Source organism: Sinocyclocheilus rhinocerous, unplaced genomic scaffold, assembly GCF_001515625.1.
Source record: "Sinocyclocheilus rhinocerous isolate Xijiao unplaced genomic scaffold, SAMN03320098_v1.1 scaffold2378, whole genome shotgun sequence".
Classification (NCBI taxonomy): Eukaryota; Metazoa; Chordata; class Actinopteri; order Cypriniformes; family Cyprinidae; genus Sinocyclocheilus; species Sinocyclocheilus rhinocerous.
Genome location: NW_015655570.1, coordinates 213,520 through 237,254, shown reverse-complemented (window position 1 = coordinate 237,254; position 23,735 = coordinate 213,520). Strand labels below are relative to the sequence as shown.

General features: G+C 34.7%; 1 protein-coding gene across 1 annotated transcript in view; it reads left to right on the top strand.

Annotated features, from left to right (window-relative positions):
• Window positions 1-23,735, top strand: part of LOC107718490 (pro-neuregulin-2, membrane-bound isoform-like) — an 84,562-nt gene that overhangs the window by 49,737 nt on the left and 11,090 nt on the right. The window contains exons 4-9 of the mRNA XM_016525583.1: window positions 5,911-6,031; window positions 10,622-10,680; window positions 12,303-12,326; window positions 12,669-12,692; window positions 20,642-20,744; window positions 22,457-22,580. Coding sequence (XP_016381069.1) covers window positions 5,911-6,031; window positions 10,622-10,680; window positions 12,303-12,326; window positions 12,669-12,692; window positions 20,642-20,744; window positions 22,457-22,580 — 455 coding nt within the window. The remainder of the gene's footprint in view (window positions 1-5,910; window positions 6,032-10,621; window positions 10,681-12,302; window positions 12,327-12,668; window positions 12,693-20,641; window positions 20,745-22,456; window positions 22,581-23,735) is intronic.

Sequence of the window (23,735 nt, the reverse complement as noted above, 5' to 3'; positions counted from 1 at the left end):
GTTGAATGTTATATCGTTCTGCTCCAGTCCATTTCCTGTTGGAGTGATGTGTGACCTTTAGAGACACGGCTGTTGTGCTCTGAGACATATCTCCTCGCTTTATGCCCCTCTGTTCTCTCTCTCTCTCTCTCTCTCTCTCTCTCTCTCTCTCTCTTTGCAGTGCTGTGTGTTTGTGTGTGCATGTTAATTAGTTAATTAGAAATGGCAGGGCTCAGATGGTGGGCTATCCAGTAGATCACTCCATGCGGTCTCACCAAAGTTGTGTCTGCTTTATACCTGACACTAGTTACGTCTCATAATTACATCCATATATTGTCTTAAGCCCTATTCGGACGGTAATTGTTTCTCAGGGGGACATAAGTGATTTTCACCATTTACAGGGGGTAGCTGGTGATTTTAATGCCGTCTGAATCCAGGATGTCGGTGTTTTTCTCTCACCACCCCCCGTAAAAATCCCCGGCCGAATTACCTACTGTTTTTTGACAAACACCAAGGTCGTGTGGTAATTTACCGGTAATTGCCGTCCGAATCTACATCTCTGAGTTTACGTGAAGAAATCAATTCAAAATTCAGTGTTTAAACCCTTGAGCACTCCCAAACACTGTAAGGTAAGGTTGTACTTCAGTGTAATTTGCATACATATTTATTTCTGAAATGCTGGGGAAATTGCAACGTCTCAAATCGCGATTTCGATTCGATTTCGATTAATCGCACAGCCCTACTGGAAAGTATTTAAAAGAACAATACTTCATAACTGCTCCACCACAGCGACTGGGAGCAGAAAGAGAAGAAAAGCACGTAAACATTCGAAATGGGTCTTTATTATGGCAGCAGCAGGTATGCAATACAATTTTAAAATGTGTATCATAAACAGATATATATCGCGTATAATTATGAATGAATGAATGATGCATGTATATAGTGCTTTATTGTGTATTGTTGTACACCCAAAGCGGTCTCTCCTCAACCACCACCAGTGTGCAGCATCCACTTGGATGATGCGACGGCAGCCACAGGACAATGGCGCCAGTGCGCTCACCACACACCAGCTACAGGTGGTGTAGCTACAGCTACAGCTACAGCTACAAAAGCTGTCACAAAAAGGCTAATGCATTCTTTAGGGGTAAATAAGGTACAAAAGTGTACCTTTTGAAAGGATACCGTCACAGTGATAGCTTTTGTACCATTTTTTCTGAGAGTGTATTTATTTTTTGACATGAAGACATGACGTGATAATAACTGTGTAGTAGGATCCTATCATTTGCTTTTGCGTAACTCTCTGCATGAGCTGTGAGGAGCCAGATTTACTCTGATGTGAAGTTAAAACTGTACACATCAGATCAGACGTGGCACTTTATGTTACTAGAACATTTTGTTGGCTCACTTTGACATCACTAATTAGTACACAGGAGGAAAGAAACACTACAGGTTTGGGACTAATACACAAGCACACACACACTCAGGCATTGTGCCCAGCACCACTGGTGTCTGGGAGGTGGATGTGCAATAAAAGCTGGAGATTCAGTCAATGTGATATTAATCTAGAAACACTCAACACACCCCAGCTCTGTCTGCACACACCATATGTGTTACTCTCACATTCACACATTCAATTTAGGACAGTGAGACTATCTGTCTGTCCGTCCATCCATCCATCCATCCATCCATCTATCTATTTATCTATCTATCTGCAACTAGCTACTGCAAAAAGCTTCTGAATGTGTAAAGCCATTTTTTTTTTAAATAGTTTATTTTAATCCTTTGACAGAATTATTTCTTTAATACAGTTCCTTTTCTTTTTTTTTTAAATTACAATAAATTATAACAAGAAAATTCTGATGTTTCCAATTACCCCTGGAAGTTCACGTATAACTGGTTAGAAATCACAGACCTACTACATTTGCCACAATGTGCAGTATTCATCAATGCCGAGGTTCTCAAGCTAAGGGAAGCAGAGATGTTGGAAGAGGGGCGTGGATTTTTTATGGGTGTGAAACTATTTATTGTCATCAGGGAAAAGCGACCATAAATACTTACACAGCACATCAGTAAATGTGTTCAGAATGTATAATTCCTATTTCCATAATTATTCAAAGACTTTCCTGTAACCATAACATTGTTTTGGTCGGTTGCCATTCTCCACAGACACGAGTGTTGCAGGCTGCTCTCTTGATCTGTGACTCGTGAGGGAAGGCGTTGTGATCGTGACAGTCCATCAACATCCGCTCATAAAAGTGCACAAAGCATATGACGTCAGTTCAAGTTTGAGAACCTCTGCCACAATGCAGTGTGCTTGACTTTATTACAGCAACAATGTTTAACATCTCTTCCTTGAGTCATTATTGGATCAAACTTCCAAATTAAGACCATTTTGCTCAAAATTGGATTAAAACGGCAAAATTTCATGCAAAAAAAAAAATTTGCTGAAAATTTTTCCACCCTCAGAAATGTAGCATTACATCACTTGCTCACCAATGGATCCTCTGCAGTGAATGTGTGCCGTCAGAATGAGAGTCCAAACAGCTGATAAAAACATCACAATAATCCACAAATAATCCACACGACTCCAATCCATCAATTAACATCTTGTGCAGCAAAAAAAGTGTATTGTTGTTAGTTTGTAAGAAACATTTTCTTCATGAACATAGTTTGTTCATCATTAAGACCATTTTAACTTCAAATCGTTGCTTCAAACTAAAGTACAAGTGCTCTAACCATATTGCTTTCTCCAGTGAAAAAGTCATCTTGTCTGAATCAGGAGAGATATATGCACAAATCAAGCACCGTTTACAAGCAAAAACAGTCCAAAACAGTTCTATACAGTTATGTTTGAAGTGAGAGGAACAACAGGATGGACTTTCACTTAAGGACGCATTGGATATAGATTATGTATTGTGGTCAGAAGCAGCAGTTTAAAGTTAAAATGCCTTAATGATGGATTTGTTTCACACAGCTTTTCACTTCACAAGACGTTAATTGATGGACTGGATTTGTGTGGATTACTTGAGGATTGTTGTGATGTTTTTATCAGCTGTTTCAACTCATTTTGACGGCACCCTTTCACTGCAGAGGATCCACTGGTGATCAAGTGATGTAATGCTAAATTTCTCCAAATCTGTTCTGATGAAGAAACAAACTCATCTAAATCTTGCATGGCCTGAGGGTTGGCCTGAAAGCCAGAATGAACCATCTAAGTGCTGTTAATGTGACATTATACCTTATTGTTAGAAATATTTATTGCATATTGCAGGCAGCTTCACATACTGTTTTTAAAGATAGCATTGCTGTGCAGCGTGCTAGTGTTCTCCCTCTCTCTCTTTATATCTGTCACTCTTGACGGTTTCTCTCTGACTATCTTCGTCTGCCTCTTTGTCCGGGCAGACGTTTGAATCACGGATTCCCCGTGTCTCTGGCTGCAGAGATCCAGATGTGATATGCTGGTGTTTGCAGTACACAGCTTGATTCTGCGTGACTCTGACACACTGAAGAAAATCTGAACCCTCGGTGTGGCTGTGAGCCAGCGATGCCTGCGAGAACATCCTCCCATCTGCCATGTGTATTTGGCAGCGTGTCTCTCACTCTGGTTTATATACAGAATGATACAGTGTTTTGTGGAACAGTGTGTGTGTGTGTGTCTGCAGTTTTAGTTCTGTTGCCATATTGGAGAAATATTTAGCAGTGCTGTGTACATGTGTACTGTGTACAGGAATAATTCTGAGACGCTGATGTTAAATGAGGAGTTCATCCAAATTTACAGTACTTTAGTCCTTTAGTGTCTTTATTGAAGTTTGAAAGCTTCATGGAAGAAAGACAGTGAAATGTGTTTGGAACGACATGAGAGTGAATAAATGATGACAAAAGTTACTCTGAAGTTTGAAATATATATTTAATGACTTTTGAATGTTTAACAAAATTCTGTTGTCCAGGTTGATAAAATGAATGTTTGATTTGCCTCTGCTCCACTTTTTAAATCCCGTTTATCCAATTGTTTATATAATGTTGGATGTCTTCAGAATGGTATACTATGTGCTAATTTTTTAAAGAAACTGCAATGCAGTTAGTATGTATACTGTGTACATTATGCTCATTTTTTTATATACCGAACACCCGGTCAAGCGACAACATTTGCTATTTATTTCAATACTATTATGTTGTTGTTGTTTTAAAGTCTGCTTTTATTATTATGTTTTCTGTCTCAATTTTAATTTTGTGCTTTTGTTGATTTTTTTTTTTTTATTAGTTGAGTTTTTTATATCTCTATTTAGCTTTTAATTTTAATTTAATTTTAGTTTTAATTATAATAATTATAGTACTTCAGCTTAAAGTTTTTACATTTTAGTTTTTCATCTAATATTTATTTTCTTATTTTATTTATTCTTATTTAAATTTTGATAGTTTTAGTTTTAGTTAATAACAACACTGCACACTACGTGGACAATTGTATACCATAATGCAATGCAAACCTTCCATGTGCACTGCGAACTGAAAGCAATATGAACTGAGATTTTTTTAAGGGGCTATATGTAAGAATTTTCATGTATTAATCGCTTTTTTTTATGGCCAATGTGTGAACAGCTTGTAACAAAACTTAAAAAACAAAACCTTCCCCGACTTCTTATGTTGTCTATGAAAACCTGTAGACTGTAGATTTTTATGTGTTATGTGTTATGTATAAGAACTCGGGACGTTTTTATCAAACGCAAACTGGATGCCACTCATTGAATTAATTATAGTATTGAGGTCAGGTGACAACAATGTAGCATACTACAGTTGAAGTGTTTATCATTGCTGCATTCTGTTTCACATGCTATTTATTGAGAAATAGTAGGAAGTACAGTACAGTATATACTGTGCACTCAAAAAGGTACAAAACTGTCACTGGTGTGTTTCCATTTCTTAAAGGTCCCCTGAAATGCTTAGAAACACGCAGCGTTACTCTATGTGTTGACGTCATTTTAACTGAAACAGGAAGACAGGGCGGGACATATCAAGCAGCCCCGCCCCTTTTTAAAATAGCCAATAGCGTTCGTTTATATCACAGCTTGGGCTAGAGCCGTTCAGAGCCATTGAGCTCCGTAAAGCCGCATTTGACAGGGTATGCCAGCCACAATCTCATCCATATTGCTATAAAATATAGCATTCTGTGTAGAATTCAAATAGCTCCGATACATTTTGTGGTCTGCGCCGACTCGCGCATGTGATCCGCTCCGTGCTATCGTGTCTCTGGACCGGAGCAGAGTGTGTGTGCGGTGCGGTGGTTAGCGTGACACAGCGCGGAACCAGACTTTATTTCCTCAATGGAAAGCATATTTACACTGTTTGAATCGTGCCCTGTCCCCTATATAGTGCACTACGTGCCATTCACTGTACAGAAAATACTAATTCTGTGGACAAGTGACCGATTTCAGCCGCGGCCAGTGTTGCCAACTAATTTTCAGGCGAAGTTGCTAAAGGGAAGTACGATGTGACGTCAAAAAAAATCCGAACTGCAAGCTTTGAATGCTTATATCTTCTAAATGCGAATTTTGTCACTGTTTTGGAGCACACTGCCTTATAGATAACCTTAAGACTAACATATTGATACTAACACCCAAAAAACTTTCGATTTCATGGGGACTTTAAGGTACTAATATGTGTTTTTAAAGTACTTGTGTGTACCTTTAAGGTAGTTATACATACCATTTATGGGTAAATAAGGTAAAAAGATGTACCTTTTAGCTTTTGTACCTTAGGGTAACACCCCAGTGACGGCTTTGTACCTTTTTTCCTTAAAGTGTACTGTGCAGTATACTAGTATGCTAGCATTCTAAACACAGCCACTGAGACATTTCTCACAATGTCACTAATGTATGATGCTCATCTCTGACTTTCTGTGTGCTGTGTTCTGTGTGTGTCTGTATGTGTCTATAGTAACCACTACATTGTCTCCGGGCTCAAGTCATGCCAGGAAGTGCAATGAAACTGAGAAGACATACTGCGTTAACGGTGGAGACTGTTATTTCATACATGGTATAAATCAGCTGTCCTGCAAGTAAGTTACACATATTCGGAACGCATTCATTTTTATCTTACCTCACTTTGACAATCCCTTAACTTTACATTAATGTCTTTGTTTATGCGGCTTATTTTTACTACACATTGGTTTGACATCAACAGACTTCAAATAGGGCTGTCAAATTAATCTAGATAATTCAGATTAATACTATTTAAAATACTGAAACAAAAATCTAAATCAAAGCAGTGCTATTTTAGTATTTATATACTATTATAGTACTTATTAATATTTTGAATTAGCTTACTTTTTATATTTTCAGTTTTCCTTTAAATTTTAGTACTAGTGTTATGAGCTTTTATAATTTTATTAGTTTTTTAGCATAGCTTTAACTTATTTTATTTCGGGTTTAGTCATGGTAGTACTTAATTTTAAACTTAGTTATTTAAATTATTTGCCATAGCAACATTTCTGAGTTTCATTTAAGTTTAGGACTTTCATATAATATTTATATTTTGTTTTATTTTAGCTTTATTACAGAAAATTTGCATCAGAGCAAATCAGTTACCACCTCCTGTGGTTGTGTGTATCATAACATGTTTATGGGTAATCCTTGCGGATAAATAAGATATATTATTACAATTAAAGCAGTTATGTGAATTTATTAGAATTTTTTTCTGTTTTCATTTTACTTCCTTTAAATTCAAATTCAGAATGCAGTTCTGCATTCTATTTTCTGCTTCAATTCAAATCTGGGAATTTAAAAGAAATTCCATTAATTTCTAAATGGCACCCAGCGCTACAACGTATTGGCTCATGAAACGGTGTAAGTTTATTATTGTTGGGCCTTTGTTGAGAAAGAAATGTAGCTACTCGGGGAGCTTTAATTGAATACTCCTGGTCTAGAGAGAGCCAGAGAAATGACAGTGTGTCTGAGGGCCTGGAGGAAGGGGACAGGGTTTGCCGTGTCATCTGTCAGCTCTGTGGATGTATACAGCCGTGTTATCAATAGTATGCTGAGTTACTGCTCCCCTGTGATACCATGGACACAATGCTCTGTTCTTATCAGCCATTTCGGACAGGGCAGTGCAGATTTACGGCGTATGCGCCAGTTTTTTAAAGAAAGAGAAACAAACCCATTAAAGCTGTTTAAAGCTCAAACCCTTTGGGGAGATGTCATCCTTTAACTGTGACTCGTCGAGTCAATCTCTTTAATTTACAGAACAGATCATCTGAAGCAGCTATAAGGGTTAATAGCCCTCAGGGAAGCACGGACTGATTTGGAAATAGTGTGTGTTGCTCTTGGCTTTCTTGATTCACAGTGATTCACTTACATGCCTGAAAGTTTATCTTCAACAGCACTGAAGCTTTACTTCACAGTACAGGTGGGCGGTATGACCAGAATCTTTTATCACAGTATAAGATGTTTTATATCTTGGTAACAGTATATCATGGTGGAAATTCAGTAAATTAAATACTTTACTAATGAATCATACTTCATCTCATTTGAACATATATATATGAAGAGTTCAGATGCAAAAGCCTCTAAATGCCATCTGAAATTTTCTTCTAAAATGAGCATTTTTATCAGTCCCCTATATTTATGTTCAGTTTTTTCACTTTAATTGCATAGAATATATATATTGTATGTTTTATATTTTTTATATTTAAGTTAAATATATTGAATATTTTAATTATATATGCATAAAATATAAACATTAAACATCATAAAAATAAAAGAAAGGAAAAAAATCTGTGGCATTTGTGATATAGAAAACAAAATAAAGTACAAAAGAAATGACTTAGTCTATATTTAGTTTAAATGATTTTTAAAGCGGTTAAATATTTAAAGTCTCTCTCTCTTTATTAATACTGTTAATATACATACTGTTAATATATATATTTTAATATAACCTGGTATTGATATTTTATAAAAAAAAATTATTAGTAAATTGCCATTTATGAATACGAAATCTGGGCAGAATTATAATAAGATTAAGTGTTTAAACGTTTTTCCCTTTCTTTAGATAATCAGTGAAGTCAAAAAGTAAATTTTCCCACATCAAAAAACGTCTTAAACAAGGAATGTTTTCATTAACAAATTTAGCGCAAATATATCGACCACAGTATAAAACGTTTATCAAAATCTCTACCGGTTGGCACATTTTTACAGTATATTTGTCATACCTCCCAGCTCTATTTCAGAGACATTACTTTAACATGTCATCTCAGTGTGTGTGTTTGTGTGTGTGTTACTGTAGCTCCTGAGGCAAATGAAATGCAGCCTGTCCCAATGACCTCTGCAGTAAATTGACTGAACGGTGAATTCCCCAGTAGAACTGAACTCTAAAATACCCTCAGTATATAAATAATGAAAACCTGTGGCTAGACGAAGCTTTTGGCACCATTATGAAGCTTTTAGGGACTTCATTTTGCTCCTGTTTGTCCTAGGATTTTCTCCTCATTAATGTGAGATCTTATAGACGATCACAGAAGTGGAACTGACTGGCATTTTATGAGGAAGCAAAGATGTAAAGCTTCAGATTAGGTTTGATTATGTTTGATCTACAGTGGTCCCATAGAGTATTTGGACACCTATGGCATGCTTAAAAATGCATGAATTTTATTGCATTAGATCACAAAGTAGTCAAGCAAATCAAGTGGCATCTGCAAACAAATGATTCTTGACACTTTCCTGAACTAATTTCAATTTTCTAAGCCCTATATTTGCAATAACTTTTAATCTGCTGGTCATTTTTTGTACACATTGATCAGGTTAGGATTGCATGATAGCAATAGGTGTGTCTGACTTCATGCACCGCTGCACAGACCGATCGGCATTCCGTCATGTTTATAAAAATAAAACTTATAAAAAAATATAGATCCCACTTTATTTAAATAGTATAGGCTTATGTTGACCAGGAACAATAACTATAAAGATAACTTTAATGATAACTATATTAGCATGAACAACAGTGCACAATAATGTTCTGTTTATTATAAGTACACACTGCAGTTTTGTTTTCTGACGCTTTAAATGCTGGAGATCTTTAAAGCAGGATGGATTCTGATTGGCTGTCATTGTTTTTGTCATTCATCAGTTGGAAAAAATCTCTTTAAAAGTGATTCCAATAATATCATTCCTCTGTGCTGTTATCGTTATAGTTGTGATGGGAACTATTCTTTTACATTCACAATGATTTTTAAAACTATATCTTTATCATTATATTTATTGTCCTTGGTGTGAACGTGCCTTAACTGTTGCTACATGAAAACGTCTGAAACATCTGTGTATTTGACAAATATTGCAGCTAATCCACTTCATCTGTGGAAAAAAATACGCAAACGCAGGAGAAGCAGAAAGTGTCTGACTTCATGTCTTCTTTTTCAACTCCTCCTCTGACTGTAAGTGGCAAATCTCACAGAACGGTTAAATCCAACCGAAGACGAACAGACCTATTGAGTACCAGAAATAGAAATATGAATGTGCATATCACATGTTATTATCAATAATATTACTGAGAATTCAATGCCTATTAAACTCTCATTATCATCCAGGCATTACTTGGATGGAAAGGAATTGACTGTTTTGAACATTAATTTGTGATAACAATAAATTATATATTTAATAGTTTTCAAAAGATTTCAGAATTCATACACTGAAAAAAAATGGTGGTGAAACAATTTTCACTTTAAAAAATTGCTAGTAAATTTTTACTAAGAAACAGCAAGTAACACATTTGAATTAAACATGACATTTTATAGAAAGACTGAAATAATAGTCTTTTTTTATTTACAACTTCGAATAAAAATATTTACATTTTTAAATTAAATATAATAAATCATTTTAAAACAAATACATTTAAAAAAGATTTAAATAAGCATATTTGTGTTATGTACAAATGACTCCAGTAAGACAAAAAATTAAATAAAATATAATAAAAAAATAAAAAAAATTTAATATTTAATTGTGGCACAATGCAGGACTGAGTTTTTGAGGCAGGTACACTCTTAAAAATAAAGGTGCTTCGAAAGGTTCTTCAAGCGATGCCATAGAAGAACCATTTTTGGTTCCACAAAGAACCATTCAGTCAAATATCTCTTTCTTACCTTTTTGTAATCTGAAGAACCTTATTTCGCCACAAAGAACCTTTTGTGAAACAGAAAGTTCTTCAGATGTTAAAGGTTCTTTATGGAACCATTTAGACAAAAAGGTTCTTCTATGGCATCGTGAAGCACCTTTATTTTTAAGAGTGTAAGCGCCCCCTTGAGGAATTGGCATCCAATTGAACTGTTTAAATGAATCAGTTCTATATCATTAAAACAATTTTTTTTAGACCCATCCTAAAAAATGGCATGAAATGACATGGACCCTCTTTCCTCAGGTTCAAAATCGTCCAGCATGGCTGCAGGCTGTGACATCACAGTGATGACGTCATCAGGTGGAACAGCTCACTGGTGTTGTTCTCTGTTGTTCTAACTGCATGTTTCTCTGCTTTCGTCTCTCTCTCTCTCTCTCTCTCTCTCACTCTCTCACTCTCTCTCTCTTCCTCCTCATGTCTCTCTCTCCTATACCCCTTCCCTCTCGTTCCTTCCTTCTCCCTCTGCGGGTTTGTTTCCCTCCATCAGGTGTCCAAATGACTATACCGGTGAACGCTGTCAAACCTCCGTTATGGCCGGTTTCTACAGTATGTCCATTTCTTCTTCCTGTCTGTCTGCTCTGAAGCTGCATGTTGGCTATGAGGTGTGTGCGCATGTATGTGTCTGCCTCTGTTTGTCCATTCAAAGGTTTTATATTGGTTTATTAAGTTGAAATTAATTGATGTGAACGGATTTAGTGTACATTGATATATATTATTAAAAAGAGATTTTCCCAAAGGATAAAGAAAAGTGGAGAAGAGTTTAATATAGTGCAAATGATATAATAAAGCATGCTAACATATAGATTATGTTCCCATAGAGCAGAGTTAGATTCAACAATAAATTGAGTAATTAGTCCATCATACAGATTCATGACATGTTTTACAGGCACTCGTTTATCATTTAAAGGATTGTTCTGGGTTAAGTACAAGTTAAGCTCATTGATGGCATTTGTGTCCACAAAATATATATATAAACTCAAAAAATGCATGGACAGTACTACACTTATGATGTGAAAAAGCAAGACAAGACAATATACACTACGGTTCAAAAGTTTGTGGTCGGTAAAATGTTTTAATGTATTTGAAAGTCACATGATCTTTCGGAAATCATTCTAATAGCTGATTTGCTGATCAAGAAATATTTTTGTGGAAATCATGATACATTTTCTTCAGGAGTTTTTGATTAAAAGAACATTTATTTGACACAGATTTTTTTTTGTAACATCATAAATGCCTTTTCTGTCACTTTTGATACATTTATTGTGACCTTGCTGACTAAAGTATTATTTATTTATTTTTATTTATTTTTTAAATCATACTGATGGGTCTGTGAATGTAAAACTATTAAACCTAGTAAATTTCACATAATACACAAGATGGAAAGGGACTGTTTATATAGAGATTTTTTTATTGGATTTTTTTTTTCTTTTGGTATGATATATTTTTATTGGTTTGTCTGCTGAACAATGAACGCCAAGATACACAGCAGGACAAATACATCTTATATTTGTGTCCTATATACCATACATTTTGTGTGGAAGATTGTGGAAGATTGTTTTGCTTACAAAAATGTGTGTTATATATATATACTGTATATAATCTGTTCAGTGGTTATGCAGACAAAAGCAATATGGTCACACCTATTTCTGCTGTCAAACCCTCCGTAATAGCATCATAAGTGCGTTACTGCAAGCGTAATTTCAAGAACATTTTCACAGATGCTGTTGGTAAATCTTAACTTGCACTGAACCTGGAATGTCTGCCATTTCTGTCAAGCTCTGGTTGTTAAGTAAAATTGATGCTGTTGTTTTGTATGATCTTTAACAGCGTTCTGAGGCATGATGCATGACCCTTAACCTCTAACCTTTAACCTCTAGAACCGCTGCTTTCCAAACAGTTGTAGTTAACTAGAGGAGCCCTCAGTATGGCCAGTATCATGCATGCCATAGCTCAAGATGTGTTTATACATCTGCACATTTGTAGTGGAAGTTGAAAAACATACATGAAAATGTAATATTGTGACTAAACAAAAGCCATCTGATCGTCGTTTTGCATATAAATCACTAGATGTCTGTCTACATTCATCTGTACTTGAGTCTTTTTGTGTTGTACATTGTGCTTTTCTGTTTAATGGTTTTGTTTTTCTTTTTTTCTTACCCTTAAACCAGAAATGAGGTCTAGTAAATATGGCCGTAAGTGTGGCTGTCTATGTCTGCATGCATTTTTGTACGCTTGCTTACATGCGATGAACAAGAAAGGCGTGTTGTTTGTTTGTTTGTTGGTATTTTTGTTGGTTTCGTTTCTGTCTTATGGGGAATATGGAGTTGGCCAGTGTGTGTCTGCATTGTCTGTCTGTTACTGGAACGTACAGTCACTCACCTCAATGTCTCAAACAAAACCAACCAAACAACACCACTGATCGCATTCTAGTGAACCGCCTCTATCTGAACAAGTGGACATTTTTACCTGAAACCTGTTTTCTTTTTTTTTTTTCTTTTTCTTTTTTTTACATTGTCAACTTTCTGCATTGGCAGAGCATCTTGGAATTGAAATCATGGGTATGAAGTTATTATTTGTTTGATTCTTTAGTTTTTAAGGTTCATGACATAATTTGATGACATAGTTTAAGCATATTCACATAAGGACTCGTCTTGTTCTATTTTCTCTGTCCTATATTTGAACAAGCAAATACATTCCTAGCTTCTGATTTACTTTTTCAGCTCTGACAAAGCGACACTCATTTTTAGGAATGTAGGAATGAAACGCATCAGGCAGGTAGATCGATATTTATAGTATAAAATGTATATTTCCCATTCTGTAAACTTATATAATTTGAATTCTATAATCATATGCCAAGTTGTGATATTATTAGAAATTAGCAAATTCATGTAGCAATTCAAAATGTGCTTTTTATCAAAACACATAAAAGCGATGAGCCACTCAAGGCGAGGCGTGACAGTGATTTTAGTACAGCCTCCCGTGGCTTGTTGCTGTAATAAATTTTCTAATTTAAACACATTATATGAACTTGTTAGAGAAATAAGATGTCTAGAATAGATTGTAATTTTTCACACTGCAAAAAAATAAAAAATAAATTAACCAGTGTTTTTGACATGTTTTCCAGTAAAATATCCAAACATAAATCAAAATGAATTTCAAAGAAAATACTTGAGAAGAAAAATTATGCATAGGATAATAAGGCCGCTTCTCTTTTTAGAGAATATATCTTGAATTAATTTACAATCATTTGTCTCATTGGACGATTAATATTTTTAAGGGAAATAATAATTGGATGAAATAATTTATATATAGGCTGCATTTATTTGATCAAAAAGTTAAAACACTGATATTGTGAAATATTATAATTTAAAGTAACTTTTTTATTTGAATATATTTTAAAATGTAATTTATTCCTGTGATGCAATGCTGTGTTACTCCAGTCTTCAGTGTCACATGATCCTTCAGAAATTATTCTAATATGATGATTTGCTGCTCTATTATTATCAATTGTTAATAACTGTTCATATAACTATCAATGATATAATATACAACATTTTTTTCAGGATTCTTTGAGGAATAGAAAGTTAAAAAGAACAGAATTTATTTGAAATAGAAATATTAATGTAATAATAATAAAAGCTTTAGAGAGAATTAGGGAGCATATCAGAGAATTCTTTCCAAAACATTAAAAAAAAAATGTAATTTTATTTCTTAAGTACATTTATCTTGTTTTAAGGATATATATATATATTTTTGTAAGCTATTTTTTTCCTGGAAAACAACACAAATATACTGATTAAGAACCAATTTTTTTTGCAGTGCATTAAAAAAAACTTTTATTTGCATACAACATGTGTCAGGGAGCCGAGTGAGGGGTAAAATGAGTGTTGCCCATCTCTTCTCCTGTCTTCTTGTCTGCACCACTAGAGTACATTAACCGTTGGTCTGGGTACATCTCTCTGTTTTCTCTCTCTCTTTGTGTACTCTGATCTCTGTTTCCTGTAACAAGCATGCAATGCAATATCAGTGTCTGACTTAACCGCCCCCCTCCCTCCCCCCTGCGTTTCTCTTTTATTACACACTCATCCCCCTACTGTTTGGCCCTCAATTCTCTTCTCTCCTTCCTCCCGTCCGTTTTTTCGTTCCCTCCCTTCATGTTCTGTATGCTTCCTCTGTTGCTGCCCACGTTCAGCACCCCAGAGGATGTTTCGAATATTCTCGTTTTCAAAAATCAGACCCATATATAAAAATATGTGTTGAAGGCATCTGTATAGACGGTCTTCATAAAACCTGCTCATCAAAGCCTTGGTTTGCTGGTTGCCAAAATGTATGTTTTTTACCCTCCAATCAGTTTTTAAGTCAACATGAAATGGTGTAGCAACCCTTTTTAATTAGTACTGTAATATTTCAGAGTGAAACAAAAAATTAAATGTGAACTTATATATATATATATATTCATTTAAAATCAATAAAATAATTTAAAGTATATTCATTAAAATATATATAAAAAGAAATTGAATGTGAACTTGAAAAGTTTTAATGACTCTCTCACTCTCTCTCTCTTCCTCCTCATGTCTCTCTCTCCTATACCCCTTCCCTCTCGTTCCTTCCTTCTCCCTCTGCGGGTTTGTTTCCCTCCATCAGGTGTCCAAATGACTATACCGGTGAACGCTGTCAAACCTCCGTTATGGCCGGTTTCTACAGTATGTCCATTTCTTCTTCCTGTCTGTCTGCTCTGAAGCTGCATGTTGGCTATGAGGTGTGTGCGCATGTATGTGTCTGCCTCTGTTTGTCCATTCAAAGGTTTTATATTGGTTTATTAAGTTGAAATTAATTGATGTGAACGGATTTAGTGTACATTGATATATATTATTAAAAAGAGATTTTCCCAAAGGATAAAGAAAAGTGGAGAAGAGTTTAATATAGTGCAAATGATATAATAAAGCATGCTAACATATAGATTATGTTCCCATAGAGCAGAGTTAGATTCAACAATAAATTGAGTAATTAGTCCATCATACAGATTCATGACATGTTTTACAGGCACTCGTTTATCATTTAAAGGATTGTTCTGGGTTAAGTACAAGTTAAGCTCATTGATGGCATTTGTGTCCACAAAATATATATATAAACTCAAAAAATGCATGGACAGTACTACACTTATGATGTGAAAAAGCAAGACAAGACAATATACACTACGGTTCAAAAGTTTGTGGTCGGTAAAATGTTTTAATGTATTTGAAAGTCACATGATCTTTCGGAAATCATTCTAATAGCTGATTTGCTGATCAAGAAATATTTTTGTGGAAATCATGATACATTTTCTTCAGGAGTTTTTGATTAAAAGAACATTTATTTGACACAGATTTTTTTTTGTAACATCATAAATGCCTTTTCTGTCACTTTTGATACATTTATTGTGACCTTGCTGACTAAAGTATTATTTATTTATTTTTATTTATTTTTTAAATCATACTGATGGGTCTGTGAATGTAAAACTATTAAACCTAGTAAATTTCACATAATACACAAGATGGAAAGGGACTGTTTATATAGAGATTTTTTTATTGGATTTTTTTTTTCTTTTGGTATGATATATTTTTATTGGTTTGTCTGCTGAACAATGAACGCCAAGATACACAGCAGGACAAATACATCTTATATTTGTGTCCTATATACCATACATTTTGTGTGGAAGATTGTGGAAGATTGTTTTGCTTACAAAAATGTGTGTTATATATATATACTGTATATAATCTGTTCAGTGGTTATGCAGACAAAAGCAATATGGTCACACCTATTTCTGCTGTCAAACCCTCCGTAATAGCATCATAAGTGCGTTACTGCAAGCGTAATTTCAGCTCATTTTAACTAATTTTAACGGTGAGAAAATCAACAGATACTTTTGGTAAATCTTAACTTGCATTGAACCTGGAACATTTCTATCAAGTTCTGGTTGTTAAGTAATATTGATGCTGTTGTTTTGTATGATCTCTAACAGCGTTCTGAGCCTGAGGCATGATGCATGACCCTTAACCTCTAACCTTTGACCTCTAGTAGTTGGCTAGAGGAGCCCTCAGTACTGCCAGTATCATGCATGCCGTAGCACAAGATGTGTTTACACATCTGCACATTTGCAGTGGAAGTTTAAAAACATACATGAAAATGTAATACTGTGACTAAACCAAAGCCATCTGATTGTGGTTTTGCATATGAATCATTAGATGTCTGTCTACATTCATCTGTACTTGAGTCTTTTTGTGTTGTACATTGTGCTTTTCTGTTTAATGGTTTTGTTTTTCTTTTTTTCTTACCCTTAAACCAGAAATGAGGTCTAGTAAATATGGCCGTAAGTGTGGCTGTCTATGTCTGCATGCATTTTTGTACGCTTGCTTACATGCGATGAACAAGAAAGGCGTGTTGTTTGTTTGTTTGTTGGTATTTTTGTTGGTTTCGTTTCTGTCTTATGGGGAATATGGAGTTGGCCAGTGTGTGTCTGCATTGTCTGTCTGTTACTGGAACGTACAGTCACTCACCTCAATGTCTCAAACAAAACCAACCAAACAACACCACTGATCGCATTCTAGTGAACCGCCTCTATCTGAACAAGTGGACATTTTTACCTGAAACCTGTTTTCTTTTTTTTTTTTCTTTTTCTTTTTTTTACATTGTCAACTTTCTGCATTGGCAGAGCATCTTGGAATTGAAATCATGGGTATGAAGTTATTATTTGTTTGATTCTTTAGTTTTTAAGGTTCATGACATAATTTGATGACATAGTTTAAGCATATTCACATAAGGACTCGTCTTGTTCTATTTTCTCTGTCCTATATTTGAACAAGCAAATACATTCCTAGCTTCTGATTTACTTTTTCAGCTCTGACAAAGCGACACTCATTTTTAGGAATGTAGGAATGAAACGCATCAGGCAGGTAGATCGATATTTATAGTATAAAATGTATATTTCCCATTCTGTAAACTTATATAATTTGAATTCTATAATCATATGCCAAGTTGTGATATTATTAGAAATTAGCAAATTCATGTAGCAATTCAAAATGTGCTTTTTATCAAAACACATAAAAGCGATGAGCCACTCAAGGCGAGGCGTGACAGTGATTTTAGTACAGCCTCCCGTGGCTTGTTGCTGTAATAAATTTTCTAATTTAAACACATTATATGAACTTGTTAGAGAAATAAGATGTCTAGAATAGATTGTAATTTTTCACACTGCAAAAAAATAAAAAATAAATTAACCAGTGTTTTTGACATGTTTTCCAGTAAAATATCCAAACATAAATCAAAATGAATTTCAAAGAAAATACTTGAGAAGAAAAATTATGCATAGGATAATAAGGCCGCTTCTCTTTTTAGAGAATATATCTTGAATTAATTTACAATCATTTGTCTCATTGGACGATTAATATTTTTAAGGGAAATAATAATTGGATGAAATAATTTATATATAGGCTGCATTTATTTGATCAAAAAGTTAAAACACTGATATTGTGAAATATTATAATTTAAAGTAACTTTTTTATTTGAATATATTTTAAAATGTAATTTATTCCTGTGATGCAATGCTGTGTTACTCCAGTCTTCAGTGTCACATGATCCTTCAGAAATTATTCTAATATGATGATTTGCTGCTCTATTATTATCAATTGTTAATAACTGTTCATATAACTATCAATGATATAATATACAACATTTTTTTCAGGATTCTTTGAGGAATAGAAAGTTAAAAAGAACAGAATTTATTTGAAATAGAAATATTAATGTAATAATAATAAAAGCTTTAGAGAGAATTAGGGAGCATATCAGAGAATTCTTTCCAAAACATTAAAAAAAAAATGTAATTTTATTTCTTAAGTACATTTATCTTGTTTTAAGGATATTTTTCATAATTTTTCCTTTTATCATTTTAAAAAAAAAAAATATATACAAATATTTTTGTAAGATATTTTTTTTCCTGGGAAACAGCTCAGATATACTAATTAAGAACCGTATTTATTATTATTATTTGCAGTGCATTCAAAAATAATAAAACTTTTATTTACATACAACATATGCGTCAGGGAGCCTAGTGAAGGGTAAAATGAGTGTTGCCCATCTCTTCTCCTGTCTTCTTGTCTGCACCACTAGAGTACATTAACCGTTGGTCTGGGTACATCTCTCTGTTTTCTCTCTCTCTTTGTGTACTCTGATCTCTGTTTCCTGTAACAAGCATGCAATGCAATATCAGTGTCTAACTCAACCGCCCCCCTCCCTCCCCCCTGCGTTTCTCTTTTATTACACACTCATCCCCCTACTGTTTGGCCCTCAATTCTCTTCTCTCCTTCCTCCCGTCCGTTTTTTCGTTCCCTCCCTTCATGTTCTGTATGCTTCCTCTGTTGCTGCCCACGTTCAGCACCCCAGAGGATGTTTCGAATATTCTCGTTTTCAAAAATCAGACCCAGATATAAAAATATGTGTTCAAGGCATCTGTATAGATGGTCTTCATAAAACCTGTTTGCTGTTTGCCAAACCCTCCAATCAGTTTTAAAGTCAACGTGAAATGGCGTTAAACCTTTTTAATTTGTACTCGGATATTTCAGAGTGAAACAAGAAATTAAATGTGAACTTGAAAAGATTTTTAATGAAATAATTTAAAATAAATGTTTATTTAAATACATTGTGTGTGTGTGTGTGTGTGTGTGTGTGTGTGTGTGTGATTAAAAACATTTAAAGTATGTTCATTAAAAATATATATAAAAAGAAATTAAATGTGAACTGGAAAAGTTTTAATGAAATTGAATCATTCACAATAAGACCAGGAATGTGCATTAAGAAAGCAAATTGGTTAGTTTTGATTTCATGTTGGTTTTAAAACACATTTAGTTGTAATAACGAATATCTCAAAACTGCTTGTGAAGTTTAGTCGGGTTTTATGAACAACCCTCTCCAAAGAGCTCTTATAATGCAGTTTGTCTTTTAACTCTATTTTACAGGCATGCTTTACTCAAGACTTACAAGCTCAGACTGCTCTGTCTTCAGACGTCATAGGCTTTATATATAGAATAATGCATGTAATGGGCTTTCAGAGAGGCGGAGATTTAATTTTATAAACACTTCTAGCCAAAAAATGAGAGTTTCCAGTGTTGCACAGGACGGTTTCAGTCCTGAAGGTAGCCAAAAGTTCTCCCACTGTTTCAGGATAATGCGCTTTATGTGAAACCCTGGCAGACAGAGAAAGCACCACAGCTGTGCCCTTCACATGCTGCCGAGCACCTGATATTAGTCATCTGAAATGTGTTTTTAGAATGACCTCTTATGCACCTCAGTGCCCATTAAAAATAAAGATTTTAGATTTAAAGAGAGAATTCACCCAAAAAATGACAATCCTGCCATCATTTACTCACCCTCGTGTCATTCTAAACATGTTTGATTTTTTCTTTCTTTCTGTGGAACACAAAATGAGATGTTTGGCAGAATGTCCTATGGAAATGAATATATGACATATATTGCCCTATATCAAGATATAGGATATTATGATATTGCCATATACTGTATGTTACCTATAAGGTGATGCATAATTTTCACATACATACACTCTTTGGGTAGATGGCGATATAAATTTATAACATATATAATATCCCCTTGGTGAAATTTGTATACATATGTTAACATTATATGATGGTATTATATGTAGCAACCATATATGTCAATAGTACATTTTATTTATTAATGCAACTTTATTAAAACAACATATATGCAAAAAAAATCTCTTTGTTTTTATTTTATTAAATGCAAGTCTATCTTTTATATTTACTTATCATATTACAATATATTTCATATATGTAAGTTTAATATATGTACATATGTTACATTTGTATACTGGGGTCCAAGCTGCTTTCTTCCATACAGTGGAAGTGAATGGGGACTGGGGCTGTCAAGTTCTAAAAAGGGCAAAAAAGCACCAGGAAAGCATCATAAAAGTCGTTCATATGTCTTGAGCACTATTTTCCCAAGACCCAAGTCAAACGATAACTTCAGATATTATTATTCACTGGAAATCTTGCTTGACAGTCCCAGGCTCCATTCATTTTCATTATATGGAACTTATAGCTTGGACTTTGAGCTTTAAACATCTCCTTTTTCATTCCACAGAAGAAATAAAATCATTCAGGTTTGCAGCAACATGTGGGTTAGTAAATAATGACAGAATATTCATTTTTGGGTGTACTGTCCCTATGACTAAATAAATCTGTTTAGAAGTGATAAATATGACTGTTACTATACCATATATATATGACTGTAACTATAACATGAAATGCAGACTGACGTTGGAAAGTGTTTTAGGCTGAATGAGATAGTTTGACATGGTTTATAGGCTGCCACTGATGCAGTGGTTGTGTGTTTTGTATGTATGTGTGTCTTTGTGTTCAATGTCGTGTACATGTGTGTTTGTCTCTGTGTGTACGTCTGTGTATATGTGTGTGCTTGTCCATGGCTCTCGTTCATTCAGAGGCTGAGGAGTTGTACCAAAAACGTGTGCTGACGATAACGGGCATCTGCGTGGCACTGCTGGTGGTTGGCATCGTGTGTGTAGTGGCATACTGCAAAACCAAGTAAGCCCCGGGAACTCTAGTGATCACCAGCAAGAACTGTGCACATTCACACATTAAATTAAAAAGCATTAAAAAAACAACAACAAAAAAAACACTTGCACCCTTTGGGTGGTATAAGCAAAGTTTGCTTTGTGAGGATTTTTTATCACTATATCATTTTATAACACTTCTGATCATAAAGTTTGAGGTCAGTATAATTTTTTTAAATCAAATTAATAATTTTATTCAGAAAGGATGCATTACATTGATCAAATGTGACATTAAATACATTTATTTCAAATACAGTGGGTATAGAAAAGATTCACCGCCTTTAAAATAATCACATTTTGTTGCTTTGCAGCCTGAACTGAAGACGGACACAGTTTTTGTTTTATCCAACGCAACTTTTGTTTTACTCAGTGCAAATTATAACATTTAAGTGAAAGATATAACACCAACATGTCAGACCAAAAAAATAAATAAAATAAAACAGAATCACTGAGGTGGAAAAAGCATCACCCCCACCTAAAAATGAATAAACTCAATCAGGTGTAGCTAATCACCTTCTCAATGGCACACAAAGCCATTTGACTTCCAACTGTGATGATCAGCTGTGGTCATTTTGATTAGCTCAGCATGAAAAGAGCTTTCCTGGAGCATTTCAGTCCTTGGTAGTGCAACTGAAGCAAACAATCAGCTATGGGTAGCAAGCACTGTCAAAATATCTCTGGGATAAAGTTGTGGACAGGCACAAGTCAGGAGATGGATACAAAAAAATGTCAAAAGCTTTATCAATGTCTAGAACCACAGTGAAGTATTATTAAGAAGTGGAAGGTATTTGGTACAACACAGACCCTCCCAGATTCAGGACGTCGCTCCAAACTGGATGAAAGAGCAGGAGGAAACTGGTCAGAGAGGCGACCAAGAGGCCTACAGCAACCTGTTATGGGGGTGTTTCTCTGCAGCAGGGACTGGAGCACTTGTCAGGATAGAAGGAAAAATGAATGGGGCAAAATACTGTCAAATTCTTGAGGCAAATCTGCTGCCCTCTGCCAGAAAGTTGTCAATGGGAAGAAGGTTTACCTTCCAACAAGACAAGGACACTGCAAAACTGAGCAAACAGTGGTTGAAAGAGAAAAAGGTGAAAGTCCTTGCATGGCCTAGTCAGAGCCCAGACTTAAACTCCATTGAAAATCTGTGGAATGACTTGAAGACTGCAGTCCACAAACGCTCACCATCAAATTTAACTGAACTTGAGCAGTTCTGCAAAGAGTCTGCAAATATTGTAAAGTCTAGATGTGCAAAGTTAGTAGAGACAGAGACATATCCCAACAGACTAAAGGCTGCAATTAAAGCAAAAGGTGGCTCAACAAAATACTGACACAAGGGGTGATTTTCTGACATGTTGGTGTTATATCTTTCACTTGGATGTTATAAGTTGCACTGATTAAATAAAGCTGGATAAAACAAAAACTGTCCGCCTTCATTTCAGGCTGCAAAGCAACAAAATGTAATTATTTTAAAGGGAGGTGATTCTTTTCTATACCCACTGTAAAAGCTGTTCTTTTGAACTTTCCATTTATCAAAGAATCTATACCATATCTATACCAAAATCTATACCAAATCAAAGTAACTTTTGTATGTTTCACTATAGTGATTTCCTGTTTTAAATATTAGAGTATTTGCTGTCATGGTATAAATCAGATCAGATTTCAGAATGGATCTTTCTTCAGGAAACGAAGGAAGAAGATGCATAACCACCTGCACCAGAACATGTGTGCGGAGCATCCAAACCGCATGCTGGCCAACGGACCCAACCATCCCGGCCCCGTCCCTGAGGAAATCCCCATGGTGGATGTGAGTTTGCCTGCCTCTCATTTCCTGTATGCTGATATATCTTTTGCATATTCTGAATATTTAGTAATTGAAGATGTGATAAAGCATACAAGGTAACTAATTGTTCATAGGCAGATTGCCTTAATAAGCATTTAATGTTGCTTTGGTGTAGACCAATACCGCGGCTCCCTATACGCAGAGTACGCAGTTTGCGTAGGGCACCAACTCCCAGGGGGGGCACCATCCCAGTTGCTCAAAAAAAAAAAATTATAATTTATTTCGTTCTATATTAATATTAACATATATATACTGTATATATACATAAATAAAAATCTAAACATGAACATATATATATTATATATATATATTATTATAAAAAATGCATTTTATGATGAATGCAGTAGGCAGTATAAGCACACGTGACGTGCCATTCCCGCATGTGCGCCCGCGCCCGCGCTCGCTCTCACCTCATTTTGCGGTAGGGAAAAGACATCAGCGCAGTCCGGCGCAGAGAAAAGAAAAATAAAAAAGCCCAAGTTGAAGCCCGTGCATCACTTTCAGGTAGCTACGTTCATAATCCTCTGAAACTTTTTTGACTGTTGACGTTAGTAACGTGTTTTAATGTCGGTGATAATTTCACCACCAACAACGCATCTGACTTAATGTTCTAGTTTTCATGACTTTAAATGTATTATATAAAAACAATGAGGCAATAACAATTGATTAATTAATAATAATCATATGGTTTCATTGAATAAAACTGTTAAAATACATAATGTAATACAAAATAAACAATTTGTATTATTACAAATGCCTGCAAAGGGCACCAAAGGCCTGATAATTGCTGTTTTTACACTTACAGGACGATCAAATCCATGTTTAATATTGACCAAACATTTAATTCAAATATCCACTTAATTTTTACTTAATTTTTGCGATAGATATGCTACAGCCTCTTTAATTTCTTCAACAAAAACATTAGGACATCACAACCCTTACCAAAAATTAACCATGGTTTTATTGTAGTAAAACTGCTTAATTTTATTTTGCGTGATTTCTAAATTTTTGAGACTATAAAATCAATCAAACAACGGTATTAATAAAATCATAGTCATAGGTAACTGTCTAGAGCTACAATTGTAATTTATAAATAATACAATTTAATTACAATTTATT